We start from the raw sequence: 16592 nt of genomic DNA, 5'->3' as shown, positions 1-16592 counted from the left end.
CTATTTTATTTTATTAAATTAAACAAAATTTTGATATAATTAATAACCTACTAGTAAGTTAGCTAGAACCGGGCGTAAAATACAAGTTAGTGTATTTTCACCTTGGCTACGCCCTAGTATATCAAAGAAGCACTTTGGTAATCACGACTATCTAGTCCTATCCTGTTAATCTTAACAGGATATGCTCCTATAAAACTGTCACGTCAGACTAAAAGAACAACATCAGAACATCAATCACAGGACTAAATCCGTGAAACCGGTCGCCACGCGATTGAGTCGCAATTGTTTCTGTGATGCGCCCGCAGTCGCCAACGGCGCGGCCCCGACAACGCGCGTGCGCGAGTGATGTTATTGGACCACTTAGCTTATTGAGGATTACTCTCGGCGTCCTCGCGTCCTGTTCATAACCATGGTGAGTGACCTTAAATGTATATTACGATAGGATTACGACAGTGTTTAAGTCACGAGAAGGGCCCAACATTAGCAGATGGAAGTGATTTAGCCGATTCTTAGATCAGTGTTTTGTTTTTTTTTAAGGAACTTTTTAATACCTACCCGCCTAAGCGTAAATTATCGAATCAAGACGTGGATTTATGATAACGAATGGAAATGTTTACCTGGCATTATTTTAAAAAACGAGGATTCACGTAATAGGTATACCGACCTAGTAGGTATAGTAAGTTCTTAAACTTAAGTGAGTATGGTTGTTCGCAAGAAAGCTGAATTGAACCTCCGCAGAGACTGGCAGCTTATAATTTTTACCTATAAAAAGTTAGCGTATCGTCTTTTGTTTTTTTTCCGTGTCAAATATTATATATTCATTTACTGTAAGAAAGATTACACATCTTATTTTATAAATTGGAGTTTTTTACTGCTATAAACCCGTTAGACCCGTAAACATGGTCCACACGAACCGGGTGTAAATAAAGGAACCAGAATCTATTGAAGGACTGAAGGGAAATACCTATAAAATACCAATTTAACACTGGGGATATCACGAAGACTGCCGAAGCTCTGTTGAAGAAAATCACCAGGACGTCGGAATCCGCCAGTGTTGAGTGTGTTAGGATTTATTATTAGGGCCAGCACTCTTTAGTAAGGTAGTATTTATAGGTAGGATTTATAGTAAACTCCAGGTTAGTGAATATTGTATTGTTAATATTGTATTATATTGGTTGTTGTATTTATGTACCTAAACGTGCTTACATATATTAATTGATTGTTTAAATTCAAGGTCTACTTACACCAGCTTCCCAAAAATGGTTGACGAAAAGGATTTAGTTCGCAAAAGAGGCAGTTACAAAGGTCAACTCACCTTATTTACTACATACCTAGGCAAAGTGAAGGAGTCGTCATTAACTCAAGCTGAAGCTAGTCAATTGCAGTTGCGTATAGGTAAGATTGAGGCATTGTATGGACTTTATGATGATGTACAGACACAGTTAGAGTGCAACAGTGAAAGTTTAGATGCCCATATGACAGAGCGAGATGAGTTCCAAAATAACTACTTTTCGGTACTCTCGCGGGCCCAGGATATACTCAACAATTTCAATAAAAAACGTGACGAGTTTGAGTCATGTAGTAATCGTGGGTCGCGAAGTGGTGCGAATCGTAAACTGGTTAAGTTGCCAACTATTCAGTTACCGAAATTTCAGGGCTCATACGAGAATTGGCTAGGTTTCAGAGATACTTTCACAAGTCTGATTCATTCTAACGATGATATCGATAACATCAATAAATTCCATTATTTAAGAGCATCGTTGGAAGGATCTGCGGCCTTGGTTATTAACTCTATTGAGTTTTCTGACACCAATTACGAGGTAGCGTGGACACTCCTCTGTGAGCGGTACGATAACAAAAGGTTACTACTGCAAAATCATGTATCAGCGCTGTTTAACGTTGAGCCGATCACAAAGGAGTCGTCCGGGCAGTTAAAACGACTTATGGATCAAGTAAATAAAAACCTAAGATGCTTAGAATCCTTAGGCGAGCCTGTCAAGCATTGGGACACGCTTCTTATTCACATCGTTAGCAAAAAATTAGACGCTATGACATTTCGTGAGTGGGAGGAGCACAAAGGGAGCTTAGATAAAAGTGTGCCTATTTCCTTTGATAATTTTATCACTTTTATGCGTAATCGTGCAGACTTGATTGAAACTTTGGAGTTATCGAGCGCCTCAGGCGCCGGTCAATCGAGTCAGCCGGCTAAAATCGCGTCGAAACATAGGACTTTGCTTTCTACACAACCCGCCAACCACTGTGTCACCTCGTCGTCGTCGTCTAAACCGTGTCCGAAGTGTAATGGTGAACACAATTTAAATAACTGCGCTCAGTTTCTGGCCTTAAGTAATGCCGAGCGGCTTAACTTATTGCCGACTTATAAAATATGTTTCAACTGTTTCCGCGGCGGTCACTATGCAAACCAGTGCAAGAAGGCAGGGTGTAAGTTATGTAAGCGCAAACATAACTCGCTTGTTCATACCGCGGAGCATAACCTCAAAACAGGATTAAGTTCGTGCGAACGACCCGGAACGCAGGCAACTACTAGTACTGCACCGGTACAGGTGGCGCCACCGGCGCCAATGGCGGGGAGCGTAACCGTTCCTTCGCTATCAGCTAGCATGAGCACGGCAACATCTCAATCGTGCGCATCTGAGCAAAAGGTTGTGCTACTAGCAACTGCACTAATTAAAGTCTATGGGCATGATAATCGCGAGCATATAGTAAAAGCAGTGTTAGATAATTGCAGCGCGACATCTATTATGACTGAAAAGATGTGTCGTCAATTAAATTTACACACTGATCAAGTAGATAGATCGATTGTAGGGGTAAATAAGTTGAAAACGCCTGTAGGTAAAATATGTCGAGTGCCAATTAAGTCGTTGGATGATACCTATTCCACTCGTCTAGTATGCTCGGTGCTACCATCTATAACTGACCCCACACCTTATCATCAGATCGACTCTCACGATATATCGCGGTTAAATATCCCGTCCGATTTGTGCTTGGCTGATCCTAACTTTCACACCCCATCTGAAATTGATATTTTGATTGGTGGTGATCTATTTTGGGAGTTGTTGGGGTCACACAAAATTGAGTTAGGGGATGAACGGACGGTGCTATGTGAGACTAAATTGGGGTACATAGTTGCAGGGCCAATAATCAGCGGTCACGCATTGACTTCGTCGCATGCCATTCAATGTAATTTTACGAATGTCATTTCTAACACAAGTGCCGACTTGATTAATGATGAGGTTCAAACTCAACTTACACGGTTTTGGAAGCTTGAAGAGGTCTGTCCTAAAGACTCTTATTATTCTTCTGAGGAGAAGTCGTGTGAGAAACACTTCACCGAAACTGTCAGTAGGCTGGCAAATGGGCAATTCTGCGTAAGGTTGCCGTTGAAGGAGGATCCTAGTATTCTAGGGAATTCGTTTAATCGTGCTAAGCAGTGTTTTTTATCACTAGAGCGTAAAATCGATTTACGTCCAAATTTCAGAGACATGTACAGGGAGTTTATGGCAGAATACGAGTCACTGAATCACATGACTGAGTGCAAAGAGTCTAGATTAGAACAGAAGGCATACCACATACCTCATCATGGAATTTTAAGGGAGAGTGCGACTACACGATTGAGAGTAGTTTTCAATGCTAGCGCTCCCACTAGCTCTGGGGTATCTCTGAATAATATTCAGATGGTAGGGCCCACTGTACAGGACGACCTTTTGTCTATACTGCTTCGATTCAGGCAACACAAGTACATTATCTCAGGGGATGTAGAGAAAATGTATAGGCAAATAGTAATTCATCCTGATGACAGGTATTTGCAGCGGATTCTGTGGCGGGATGATCCATCTAAACCTTTGAAGGTCTTTGAGTTGAACACGGTTACATACGGGACTGCCAGTGCACCCTTTTTGGCAACACGGTGTTTAAAACAACTCGGTCTGAAGTTGTACTTCACGCGAATGTTACGAACAATCGGGGAGATGAAAACGGTGACGGTTTCATTGATTTTTCCCGGTTCTCTAATCTATCACGGCTTATTCGAACAGTCTCTTATATTGTGCGCTTTGCGAGTCTGTGTAGAAAGCAAATTATTTCAACAATTTATCTAACTGATAACGAGCTGAGAACCGCATTAAACATAGTAATTAGAGTCTCTCAAGCGGAATCATTCTCAGAATATAATCTGTTGTTGAGCAATCACTGTATTCCAAAAAAAAGCCCTTTGCTTAAACTTAACGTATTCTTGGATGAGAATAAAATAATGCGCGTAGGAGGTAGAATTCATAACTCTAATTTTCCATTTGAGAAAAAGCATCCGATTGTGATTCATGCTAAACACCGATTCACGAAATTATTGTTTGAATCTGAGCACAAGAGGTTAATGCACGCAGGTCCGCAATTATTATTATTCTCTGTTAAAGATGAATACTGGCCCATCGGTGGGAATAACTTAGCGAAAGCATGTTTCCAAAAATGCCTTAATTGTGTTCGTATGAAAGGCCAGATTGTAGCGCCATTGATGGGAAACTTACCAGCGTCACGTCTTATCCCAAATATGCCATTTGAGAGTGTTGGTGTCGATTATGCGGGCCCTCTGACTTCTGCCAGTCGCCAGGGTCGTGGATGTAGACTTGTGAAGGTATATATAGCCATTTTTGTATGTTTCACCACCAAAGCAGTGCATCTAGAGTTGGTTGGTGACTTAACCAGTGACAGTTACTTGTCAGCATTGCGTCGTTTTGTGTCTCGTAGGGGTTTGCCAACCGACATTTATTCTGATAACGGTACATCATTTGTAGGTGCATACAATGAGCTATCAAAATTCTTGAAAAGCAACTGCAATTCACTGGCTGAGGCTGCAGCCCACGAAAAAATTAACTTTCATTTCATTCCGGCATATTCTCCACATACAGGAGGTCTTTGGGAAGCTGGTGTAAAGTCGACCAAATTTCATTTAAAAAGAGTGCTGGGAGATTGTAATTTAACGTATGAGTTACTTAACACTGTGCTGGTCCAGATCGAAGCGATTTTGAACTCTCGGCCGCTTACTCCCATGTCGTCGGACCCGCAAGACCTGCTGCCGCTCACTCCGGGGCATTTCCTTATTGGGCGTCCTTTGACCTCATTGCCGGTCAAGGACATCAGAGATCGTGAATTTAATCACCTCACCCGTTACCAACGCATTGAGCAATTGCGCCAGCATTTCTGGAGCAGATGGAGCAAAGAATACGTCTCGGAGCTCCAGGTCAGGACAAAATGGCGCCAGAACAGTGAGGTGCTACGGTTGGACACCTTGGTACTGATCAAGGAGGACAACTTACCACCCTTGAAGTGGAAATTGGGTCGCGTCGTCGCTGTTCATCCTGGAAGCGATGGCATTACCAGAGTGGCAGATATAAGGACCGCGGGAGGACTAGTTCGCAGGTCCTTCAGTAAAATTTGTCCACTGCCAGTGACAACAAGCTAGTCTGGTTGAAAGGCTATCTTTCAACGCCCGGGGGCATGTTCGCAAGAAAGCTGAATTGAACCTCCGCAGAGACTGGCAGCTTATAATTTTTACCTATAAAAAGTTAGCGTATCGTCTTTTGTTTGTAATTTTTCCACAATAGAAGATTAAACATCTTATTTTATAAACTGGAGTTTTAACTAATATAAACCCGTTAGACCCGTGAACAATGGTGTGATGCTAATTTAATAAGTACCTACTGCATATAATACCTAAAGCTATCTTAACTTTAAAGTTGTGCTTAAATATGAATATAAAGTGAATACAGGTAGAAATAAAAAATCTTAACTTTATAAAAATTAAATTATCTAATCACTTTGTATTGATTTAAAACAATAACTTAGTAGCATATTATTAGCATTGCCTCTTTACATACTAAGTTATGATATTCTTATTCTTACAATAGTTTTATTGCCCCATTTGCCCCTAGAACACTTCTGATAAATGCCAATGTGTGTCTTCAATTTTGCAGTTTATTATAGGTAGTTTATGGTAATAAAAGTAAGTATAATATTATAAATAAGACATCGTAAATTTTATAGCATTTTTGGTGCAGTGGAGTGGTGTTAACGGAATTGGTATAGATAATTCCAACTGAAATGGTAAATTAAGGTTAATATTAACGCTAATTAACGTAACGTTTAGTACTACATATTAAGATGTTACAAAATATAACATAAGTATAGAAATAAATCATTGTAATGCCCTCACAGGGTAGCATGTACTATTCCTAAGATATATAATTAACACCATGTATTCTTATGCATCAATGTACTGTACATGTATACAATAAATAAACAATAAATAATAATTAATCATTAGGGATGAAATTGTTTATACCAAATCCGTTAACACCACTCCGCTGCACCAAAAATGCTATAAAATTTACAATGTCTGATCAAAATAATAATACGACACAATGAGGACGTCAATGCAGATTTATATTGTTACCGGAAAATAATCTGGAATGGCATAGAAAAAATCTTTTGAAAAACCTGAAAAACGCAAATGAGACACTTTTCGCAATAAATGTGCCTACTTAGCGTCAAAGGTATTTATTCGATAGAGAAGATCATTTAAGTAGGTAGGTTTTAACTTTTATGAAATTATGATTTATAAATAACCCTTGCACAGTCTACATATGCTATCAAACTCGCTGCAGAGTTATCTTGGTCTAACTCTACCTACCTAGTACCTACGAAATTGGTATTCTATTGGTACCTATTGAATACAATTGTACGTTTCTGGCTCACTTCGTATTTCAAAGACACAAGAAGCGATTGATATTCTATAACTGACAATGATGATGATTTGTTTCCGGTTTTTTATTCTCAGCTTGGCCTCCATTAGTAACTAGGTATATCTAGTCATAGTAATATATACAGAGAACTAGAAGTAAATTGCAATCCTACCTTATACGTAGGTACTTACTCAGTAAAACAAAAAAAAAAAAACTGTACTTAATTATAATAATATAAATAAATATCATCTACATCGTCATTCGTATATCAATCGGAACAAGATTACTGCTTGAGAAAAGTCTCGACAAGGATCTTGTAACAATAGGTAGGTTAGTTCCGTTTTTTTTGGCACGCCATAGGTACAGTCAAGTGTAAAAATATGGGTGCACATATCATCTCAAAAAATTAGTGTCCGACCGAAACATGTTTTTTTGCCGAAACCGAAACCGAAACCGAATGTTCGGCTTTGGCTCTAGTTTCGGCCGAAACCGAAACCGAAACCGAACCTTTTGTAGACTTGTTGAAAAAATGTCATAAAACCCCTTTTACACACATATTATGGGGCTGTCAACACCCAATGTCCTTGAAATTGATGTTACTTAAGCAGTGTTTTTTATGGAAATTACTAGAGTTAGACCAAGATAATTCTGCAACGATTTTGATAACACACGCAGTGCAAGTGTTATTTTAAACGTCAAAACTTCTATGAAATTATGACGTATAAATAACATTTGCACTAGTTGCACTGCGTATGCCATCAAAATAATTGCAGAATTTTCTTGGTCTAACTCTATTCATTCACCAGTCAAGCCAACATGTAGATACAGGGTCAATCAAAAACGCGAGCGCAGCGAGCGCGAATTTTTTGTTGACAATATCGCAAGGCCGGGTACCGATCTTCACCTGGGCCTAAACGTCCGAAGTGCCCCAGTTAGGCGAACTTTCATGCGAAGTCAAAGCCGTGCTTCAGGCTTCAGGATAAGTAGTTGATCAAAGACTCCAACCAATGTCCATTGTATTAAAAAGCGAGATATTTCCTTGAGCGCTGGTGGCCTAGCGGTAAGAGCGTGCGACTTTCAATTCGAAGGTCGCAGGTACAAACCCCGGCTCGTACCAATGAGTTTTTCAGAACTTATATACGAAATATAATTTGATATTTACTATTTGCTTTTCGGTGAAGGTAAAACATCGTGAGGAAACCGGACTAGTCCCGATAAGGCCTAGTTTACTCTCTGGGTTCGAAGGTCAGTCTGATAGCAGTCGCTTTAGTAAAAACTAGTGCCTACGCCAATTCTTGGGATTAGTTGTCAATTGGACCCCAGGCTCTCATAAGCCGTGGCAAAAAATCCGGGATTACGCGAGGAAAATGATGTGTTTTCTTATTATTCCTTTGCTCAGGCCCAGTAACATGCGACAGTGCTATCTCATTTACTGTGTGCGCGTTATAGGTATTAACAGCCTCTTAAGACTGCGTCGTCCGTCTAGTGGCGGCTGGCGCCCTCATTAGTGGAATTGTGTTTTATAATAAACCAATTAATTTCTGTACCGATACATGAATCAGAATATGTAGGTACATATTAATATTGTTGTCCTACTTATTCCCCAACTTTTGGTCTTTGTCACATAGTTTAGTTTCATAGTACGAAGTACCATTTCGTAAGTTTCGGCCCGGCCGAAAGGTTCGGCCGTTTTTTGGCCGAAACCGAAACTACAGCCGAAACATGTTTTTTTGGCCGAAACTGGCCGAAACCGAAACCGAAACCGAACCTTCGGTCGGACACTACAAAAAATATATAGTTATTATGTCAGCGAATTAAGAACTATGGGACATATTTTTGAGTAAGTTGTCTAACCCATATTTTTACACTTGACAGCTCAAACTAGCTACCTACTCCTAGTATGGATTTTAAACGTGTGAAATATTCTTAGGATTCTCGATGCGCGCTACTGACCTTCCTGATTTCAAGCATAATGTATGCAAAATGCAGCTTGTAGACGGTTTTGTTTGGATGCAAACTTTAGAAGTCTCGATCTTGAATTAAAGTACTAGATCAATTAATTTATTTTTCAAGTTCACTTTTTAATATTTCGTTAAATGATTATTGATTAATCTAATCTAACATATTCTTAAACTACCTGTCTAATTTGACACCCTTTGCTTTGACAGCTAGTAGTCATCGCCCACACTGTTAACTGTAGGTACTGTACAGTCGCCATCAGATATATAGGAGCAGCCAAGGTGTTCACAATATCTGAACACGCACTCTAACGCCTTGATAATAGAGGCGTGTTCAGATATTTGTGAGCACCTTGACTGCTCCGATATATCTGATGGCGACTCACAGTGTTCGATTTCCTTCAAAAAATTTCCCTATGCTGTTTATTGCATAAATCAATCAAGGAATGCATTTGAAATGCAAGACTAGAACACCCAGAAGTCTATTTCAAATACTTTTTTTTACAAAAAATAAATTATATTTCATGAGCTTGACATCGAAAAATTACTAAATAAATTCTACAAAAGTATCTGATGAAGAAGTCGCTTTTTAATCAATGTAGTTTGATAAAAAAGCCTATGGCGCATATTTTCTAGTTCTTAGTTTTGGAATTTACCCTCTGCTTACCGAGTTATTCATATAAATACAGATTTTTTATTTCATTTTTTTTTCTCCTGGAAAACTCAAAAGTGCGACTTGTAACTAGCACTGAAAGATGGCTCTTAACTAGGTCTACCACTGGTAAAAAAATCACGTTCCACTATCGCGGCGTTTGGGAGTTACGCATAAAGGTCAAATTATACTTTTTAGGGTTGTTACTTAAAGGTCAAACAAATATGAAAGGTCGGAGTAATTAAAAAATCTGATTAAATTAAATTAAGGAACAACATAAGAAACTTTATTTATATTTATTTATTTAACCTTTATTGCACAATACAAGAAATTACAAATGGCAGACTTGCCAAAAGGCATTCTCTACCAGTCAACCATTGGGCCACGCAGAAACTTTTAAGTGCAGTGCACTTTGTTAAACAATAAAGTCATTAAATTCAGAAAAGAAAGAAAGAAATTCAGAAGTCAAGTTATAGTTTCTTTTCGCAAGTTGGTCTCAGATTTTATGTATTTTGTGGCTCATACAAATCATTTTCATTTTCGAGAACTAACGTGCAGTCGTCAACATGGGATGGATTTTCATCACCGTCTATTAACGAAGATCCATCATTAGCTAGATCTGTAAGCGTCAGGACCCCTGGACCACTTGAGATATTTGATGTTTAGATAATATCAAAATACACTACCTTTTTGCTACTATTTGGTACCTAACTTCAAATAATTAGTACCTCGATTGACAGCGAAAACCCGAAGAACTGATGTGGCCGTACATTCTGACGTCAGGATGTCTGGACCATTTTTTTTACATGGTTTGTGACAACACAACTACATGACATGTTAGTAAATATTTACTACCTTTTTAGTACCTCAACATATATTTTATTTTTATTTTTTTGGCGACCCAGAAAAAAGATACACTTAAAAAAAGAAATCTTATAATACTCATAATCTTATAGTCCCTGGTGTTCACTTAATTATACGGCAAATGATGATGATGGAATTTCCTTTTGCAGAGTTGCTCCTGTTAACTCACAGATTGATTTAGGAAGGGGAGCCATTTGAATTTTTGATGCAAAATTTTGACTTAACAGGCCGTGTACGATTTTAGAGCAGAAATGTGAAATTGATGGATTTCGTCGTTGAAATTGTACACCTTTTGTTACGTTATATCTAAATAGCAAATATTGGTTTCTATTAGCACGTCTTTTCATCTTGGCTTTTAATAATGAGGTCGCGAGCGTGCGTCACCGGTAATACATGACGAGAAGAGGCAGTTTTTAAAAATTCATTAAAATATTATGGTAGGAAATTATACTAAATGATGTATAAGAACAGTTTCAGGAAATGTTGTCGATTGTTTAAGTATCAAAATTACGTTCAAATTAAGTCGAGTTTCAAAGGAATTGTCACCTGTTTTGAAGTAATTTCTGGAGAAAATTGATTTCGTCTAACTTTCATTTACACTACTTCAAAGTCATAATAACAAAAATGTAGTCTACAAAAGTTCGAGTACAGGATATGTGTAATACAAATTTACCATTTTTAGCAGTCCAAACTTTACGAAATTTACAAATAAATTCGTCAAAATCAGTGCTTTAAGCGCGATTACCTAAACGTCCTTCAGAAAAAAATCATTACTAATTTAGTAAGTCTCTTTTCAAAAAAATGATCTATTAAAGTATAAGATGGGAAGACGTGCGAATAGAAACCAGTACTTGTTATTTCTATTAGGTAGCACAAAGTGTAGAATTTATTTGTCAAAATCTATCAATTTTACATTTTTGCGACTAAAATCGTACACGGCCTCTTAAAGGGAGGTGCCCCCCAAAATTTGTAAAAAATAAAGTTTTGCTATGTGGTCAAGATCGGTGTCATTTTCGTGTAACTCAAGGATGCTAAATTCGTTTCTGATATTTAATTTATACGGTTTCATACCCGGTTACTTAAAAAAAAAAATTGGTATTTTTAATTTTTTCGCATAAAAGCCTGTATTTTTCTTATTTTAATATGCACAAAAAATAAAAATTTCATGAAAAATCCCTCGTTATAAAAAGTATACATATGGCATATTTATGTTACATTAATGTGAACAAAAAAAAATGTAGACCTACTTTCGACCAATCATTGAACAAGATACAACGATGTGAGCTACAGCTAATCGATTGAGATCCCTTTTTATTATACATAGTGAGTCCTTGCCTTACAACCCTTAGATCATTTTAGAAAGGAGAGCCACCTTGATTTTTGGTACGGTTGGTATGAAAGGTGGGATGATTTGCATACAATCATAAATTTATGCAAGCACCCGTTTAGGTTTCTGCAATAAGTTTGGTGACATTTTCGAGTAAATGAAAAGAAAGAAATCATTTAGGTAATTAAATCTTCAAAATACAAATTAATAATGTAAATGTTGACAAATATTTAAATTATTTTCTTCCGTATAGCTTCGTCCCTTAAATCGGATTACGTTGTGCACCGAGCATAAGCAATGTTAAAGAGTGTTTACAAATACATATATAGGTAGTAAAATCTTTAAAATACGAAATAATGTAATTATTAGTCTATTTCCCTTTTTTTTTCTTTTAATTAACTCGATAATGACTTCAAACTTAATGCAGAAACCTAAACAGATGCTTTAATAAATTTATGATTGTATGGGACAAATCATCCCAACCCTTTCATCCACACCGCACCAAAAATCAAGGTGGCTCCCGTTCCTAAAATGATCGAAGGGTTCTAAGGACTCACTATGCTAAAGGGTATCACATCATCATCAAACGCCGTAATTCTCATAGCAGTAACTCATATCTTTGTATACTATTCAGTGAGCTGGTAGTCCAAAGTAAGTCTGCATTTCATTTTTTTCTCTCTACATTTTTATAAATAAATATGCCATGTGTATACATTTTATTACGAGAAATAGTAGAGCTTTTTTCATGCAATTTTTATTTTTTGTGTATATATAAATATTAGAAAAAATTGGCAACTTTTTATTTTTCATTTTTTTTTTAAATATATATATGAAACCGTATAAATTAAATATCAGAAATTAATTTGGCATCCTTGATTTACCCGAAAATGATACGAAACTTAAGCACATTGCAAAACTTAATTTTTCACAAATTTCGGGGGGCACCCCGAAAGTCAAATTAAGTCAAAATTTTGCTTTTAAAATTTGGTTGGCTCCCCTTCCTAAATCAATCTGTTAGTCAAAAGGAGCAACTCTGCAAAAGGAAATTCCATCATCATCAATTGCCGTAAATCGCACTTTTTTGTCGTGAACGCCACGGACTATTAATCTTATAATATCAAGTGACATGTATATGTATGTAAACCGTGTTAAAATCACGGCAAGAAATGTGGTTTTTATTATTAAATCATGTACAAACAACAACACTTTTAACAGTATATTGTTGGACCTTATTACAAAGGCATAAGATCCACCGATGTACAGTTAACAGTGTGGGCGGTGGTACTTACTTTCAATTCTAGTTAATAAAATGATTCTTTTTATTTAAGTGTATGATTTTATAGCCACAATCATATATTTACTTACCCCAAAAACAAATGCTATACATAGCAAAAAAAATCTAATATAAAATTTCTTTTTTGAACGTACTTTTTTTCTGGAATACCAAAAAGAACGGAAAAAAATATATGTTGAGGTACTAAAAAGGTAGTAAATATTTACTAGCATCTCATGTAGTTGTGTTGTCTCAAACCATGTAAAAAAAATGGTCCAGACATCCTGACGTCAGAATGTATGGCCACTTTAGTTCTTCGGGTTTTCGCTGTCAATCGAGGTACTAATTATTTGAAGTTAGGTACCAAATAGTAGCAAAAAGGTAGTGTATTTTGATATTATCTAAACATCAAATATCTCAAGTGGTCCAGGGGTCCTGACGCTTACGCTAGATCTTCATCATCGACTTCAGCCTCTTGTAAGTTTTCTTCATGAATCGGCTTCAGAAGTTCACGAACTGCTTCTGGTAGACTAACGGCCTGGCCACGACATTGGTCTAAGGCGATCGGCGGCGGCGACCGGCGGTAAGTCGCAAAAACAATAACCCGGCGACTCATAATGCATGCCACGAGCCTTGTCGCCGAGCGGCAACGCGCGCGGCGTGCACCGGGCGACCGGCGGCGGCGGCGAGCGGGGCGGCGCGCGACTCGAACATTTGTATCGAGCAGCGCGGGCGATGCCACGACTTTAGAGCGGCGCGACCGGCCTAGGCGGCGAGACGGATCGAGCGGTGGCGTGCGGAACAAACCATTTTGTTTTTATTTCGAGCGACATGGACACAGAAGAAATTTTAAATGTACTTTCGCATATTTAATTACTTATGTCGTAACGTCTCCACACTCATTCTTGTGTACTCGCTTTTTTTTGGGTGCTTTCTATACATAATATATAAAATACTAAACTAGATGTAAATAAATTTGGCGTCCTGTATTTAGCCCATGCACCCCTTCTCTTCTGTACAAGATGCTATTGACAAACAATTAAATATATTCTACCACTTTTGAAAAATAACATGTTTTTAAATACGTCTACGTCCCAACCGCTCCTAGTCGCTGCCGCCGCTACTGAAAGTACGTGGCATGCCTGGCGGTCGCTCGCGTTTGTCGCGCCGCCAGCCGCCCCGCCAGTCGCCTTAGACCAATGTCGTGGCCAGGCCGTAATCCTACTGGACGATTTTTGTAAGTATAAATGAAAGAGGTTTGCACACAATTAAATGTATTCAAACTTAGCCATTTTGATAATGATGGATAAAATAGTTTTTTACGATTAGTCGATTTTTATTTATTAACTAGCACTGGTGCACTTTTGCCCCCGTCAATCCAGTGTTCCTGTATTTTTATTTATGTACCTGGAGTATGTCTAAACAATATACAGTTTTGTAATAGAGGAAAATTTTGAATTAATTCTGACTAAAAATTAAAGGTCAAGTTGAGGGTCAACCCCAACACTGTATTTTTAAATTCGATAACTCCCAAACGCCGCGATAGTGGAACGTGATTTTTTTACCAGTGGTTGACCTAGTTAAGAGCAATCTGTCAGTGCTAGTCACAAGTCGCACTTTTGAGTTATTTAGGAGAAAAAAATGAAATAAAAAAATCTCTATTTATATGAATTACTCGGTAACCAGAGGGTAAATTCCAAAACTAAGAACTAGAAAATATGCGCCAAAGGCTTCTTTATCGAACTACATTGATTAAAAAGCGACTTCTTCATCAGATACTTTTGTAGAATATATTTAGTAATTTTTCGATGTCAAGGTCATGAAATATAATTTATTTTTTATTAAAAAAAGTATTTGAAATAGACTTCTGGGTGTTCTAGTCTTGCATTTCAAATGCATTCCTTGATTGATTTATGCAATTAACAGCATAGGGAAATTTTTTGAGGGAAATCGAACACTGTGCGACTGTACATCGATGTACCTTATGCCTTTTGTAATAAGGTCCATCGATGTACAGTTAGGAGTGTTGCTGTTTGTACGTAAAAAAATTAAACCATAAAACACCTTAAATAATCCAAACTAATAAATTTAGATTTTATTCTAGCTCGCGTTCCAATGCGATATGGAATGGCTCCAGCCATAAAATGTTTACAAACAGCAACTGTCGCTCTGTTAGGTTTCCTAAAGTTTTTTACACGACTACGCGATAAGTTAGGATTATAACAGTAACTATGCAGTAACTATGTATGTAGGTACCGTTGCTAATACCTTAGGTATTATTGGTATTAGCAAAGCAAGGAGATCATTTTTAGAGTAAAATTGTAGATATTAGGTGCTCGCAAATTCTTAACTGTGGAGTACGTACCTACTGTATGTTTTTAAATGTTTATCTCGCGATACAAATATTTACAGCCGTGTTCCTTTTTCCTCGTATCTTTGGAACTTCCATGATTTACAAACCTACCTTACACGCTAAGATTTTTATCACTTTTTTAGACTAAAATGACTCGCTTCCCCAAAAATGTAATCAATTGTTTGCTCAGCTGTTTCGATTAGCATACAACGAATACAAATGAACGAGAGGTTCGCATTTCCATACTAGCTACGCTAATTATGTAAGTACCTAGCGTTGATAATAATAAAAAAAAAGTTTTTTCCTGTTCTTCAGTTGGAAACAACGAATTGTCTTTGTAAATAAGTATCAAATGTAACTATTCCGTTAACCCTTTGACCATTATTTTTTTATAGCAATGAATCGAGAACTTTAACGATACGCATGAATTATTTTTTTAATGAATTATTTTTGAGAAAGAGAAATATATATATTATTTCCGGGTTTCCGAATTATAAGACGGCAATATGTTTGCCGCTATCAGCCAAGGGCAGTAAGCTTCGAGCAACACGGAAGGGAGGCGGCATTCGCACTATTTCCCCTCTGCCGAGGTACAAGATTAGCGCGTCAATCTAATCTAGCGCGGGTAATAAAACTAGTTGCACTTGGATTTTTCACTAGACTGAGTCCAGACGCGCGCGTGAACACTGCTGCACAAAAATGCCTGTTTGCTCGGTTTTTTGTTATAAAAAGAGGTCGGGGACATCAAATTTTCAAAAAGAAAGTGTTACATTTCACATGTAATATTTTTTTTTACATATCATACGTTTAATTACATTCAAACACAATTATTATATTTTAGTCTCATGTAATTGTTGGATTTATCGATTTTGCTCGCTCAGTACAAATTGCGGATCGGTCGAGCGACAAATCCGACTTCTCATCTCTCAGAATACAATAACATACGTCAACGAAAATGTGTTAGTGTGCGTGTTGTGACACTTGTCACTCGTCAGTACACAAAAAGAGATCGAGGTTTGCAAGATTTGTCTTTGTCGTGTGTCATTTTCTATGTATTTGTGTCGTCATTACAGATTGGATTTTGTATGTAAGTGTGTGAGAAGTGCGACTGTGTGCACCTTTCCCCCCGCGAAAAATGGCCGAAAGATTTGTACGGTGAGATATCGCTTGGGCCCCTCCCTTCCGATGTGTCGGAAGCCGGTGTTGCTCGAAGGCAGTAAGTGACAAGACCGTCATGTCAGTTTGCCGGGGGAACTACGGGTGGCATGAAGTATCTAAAATTAATAAATTAAAAACCAATAGAATGATAAGAAATAATTAAAACCTTTATTTAACTTAAAAAGATTTGTTTATTCTATTTATAATATTTTTAATATATACTATTATATATGTAGGTATTGTATATTATTT

The 16592-nt window shown here is 37.5% G+C and overlaps 1 protein-coding gene across 1 annotated transcript in view; it reads left to right on the top strand.

The window, feature by feature from the left end:
• Window positions 1-278: 278 nt before the first annotated feature.
• Window positions 279-16592, top strand: part of LOC134790829 (venom dipeptidyl peptidase 4-like) — a 29896-nt gene continuing 13582 nt past the window's right edge. The window contains exon 1 of the mRNA XM_063761791.1: window positions 279-412. Coding sequence (XP_063617861.1) covers window positions 410-412 — 3 coding nt within the window. The 5' untranslated portion in view covers window positions 279-409. The remainder of the gene's footprint in view (window positions 413-16592) is intronic.

Source organism: Cydia splendana, chromosome 5, assembly GCF_910591565.1.
Source record: "Cydia splendana chromosome 5, ilCydSple1.2, whole genome shotgun sequence".
Lineage (NCBI taxonomy): Eukaryota > Metazoa > Arthropoda > Insecta > Lepidoptera > Tortricidae > Cydia > Cydia splendana.
This window is presented reverse-complemented; position numbering and strand designations above follow the sequence as displayed.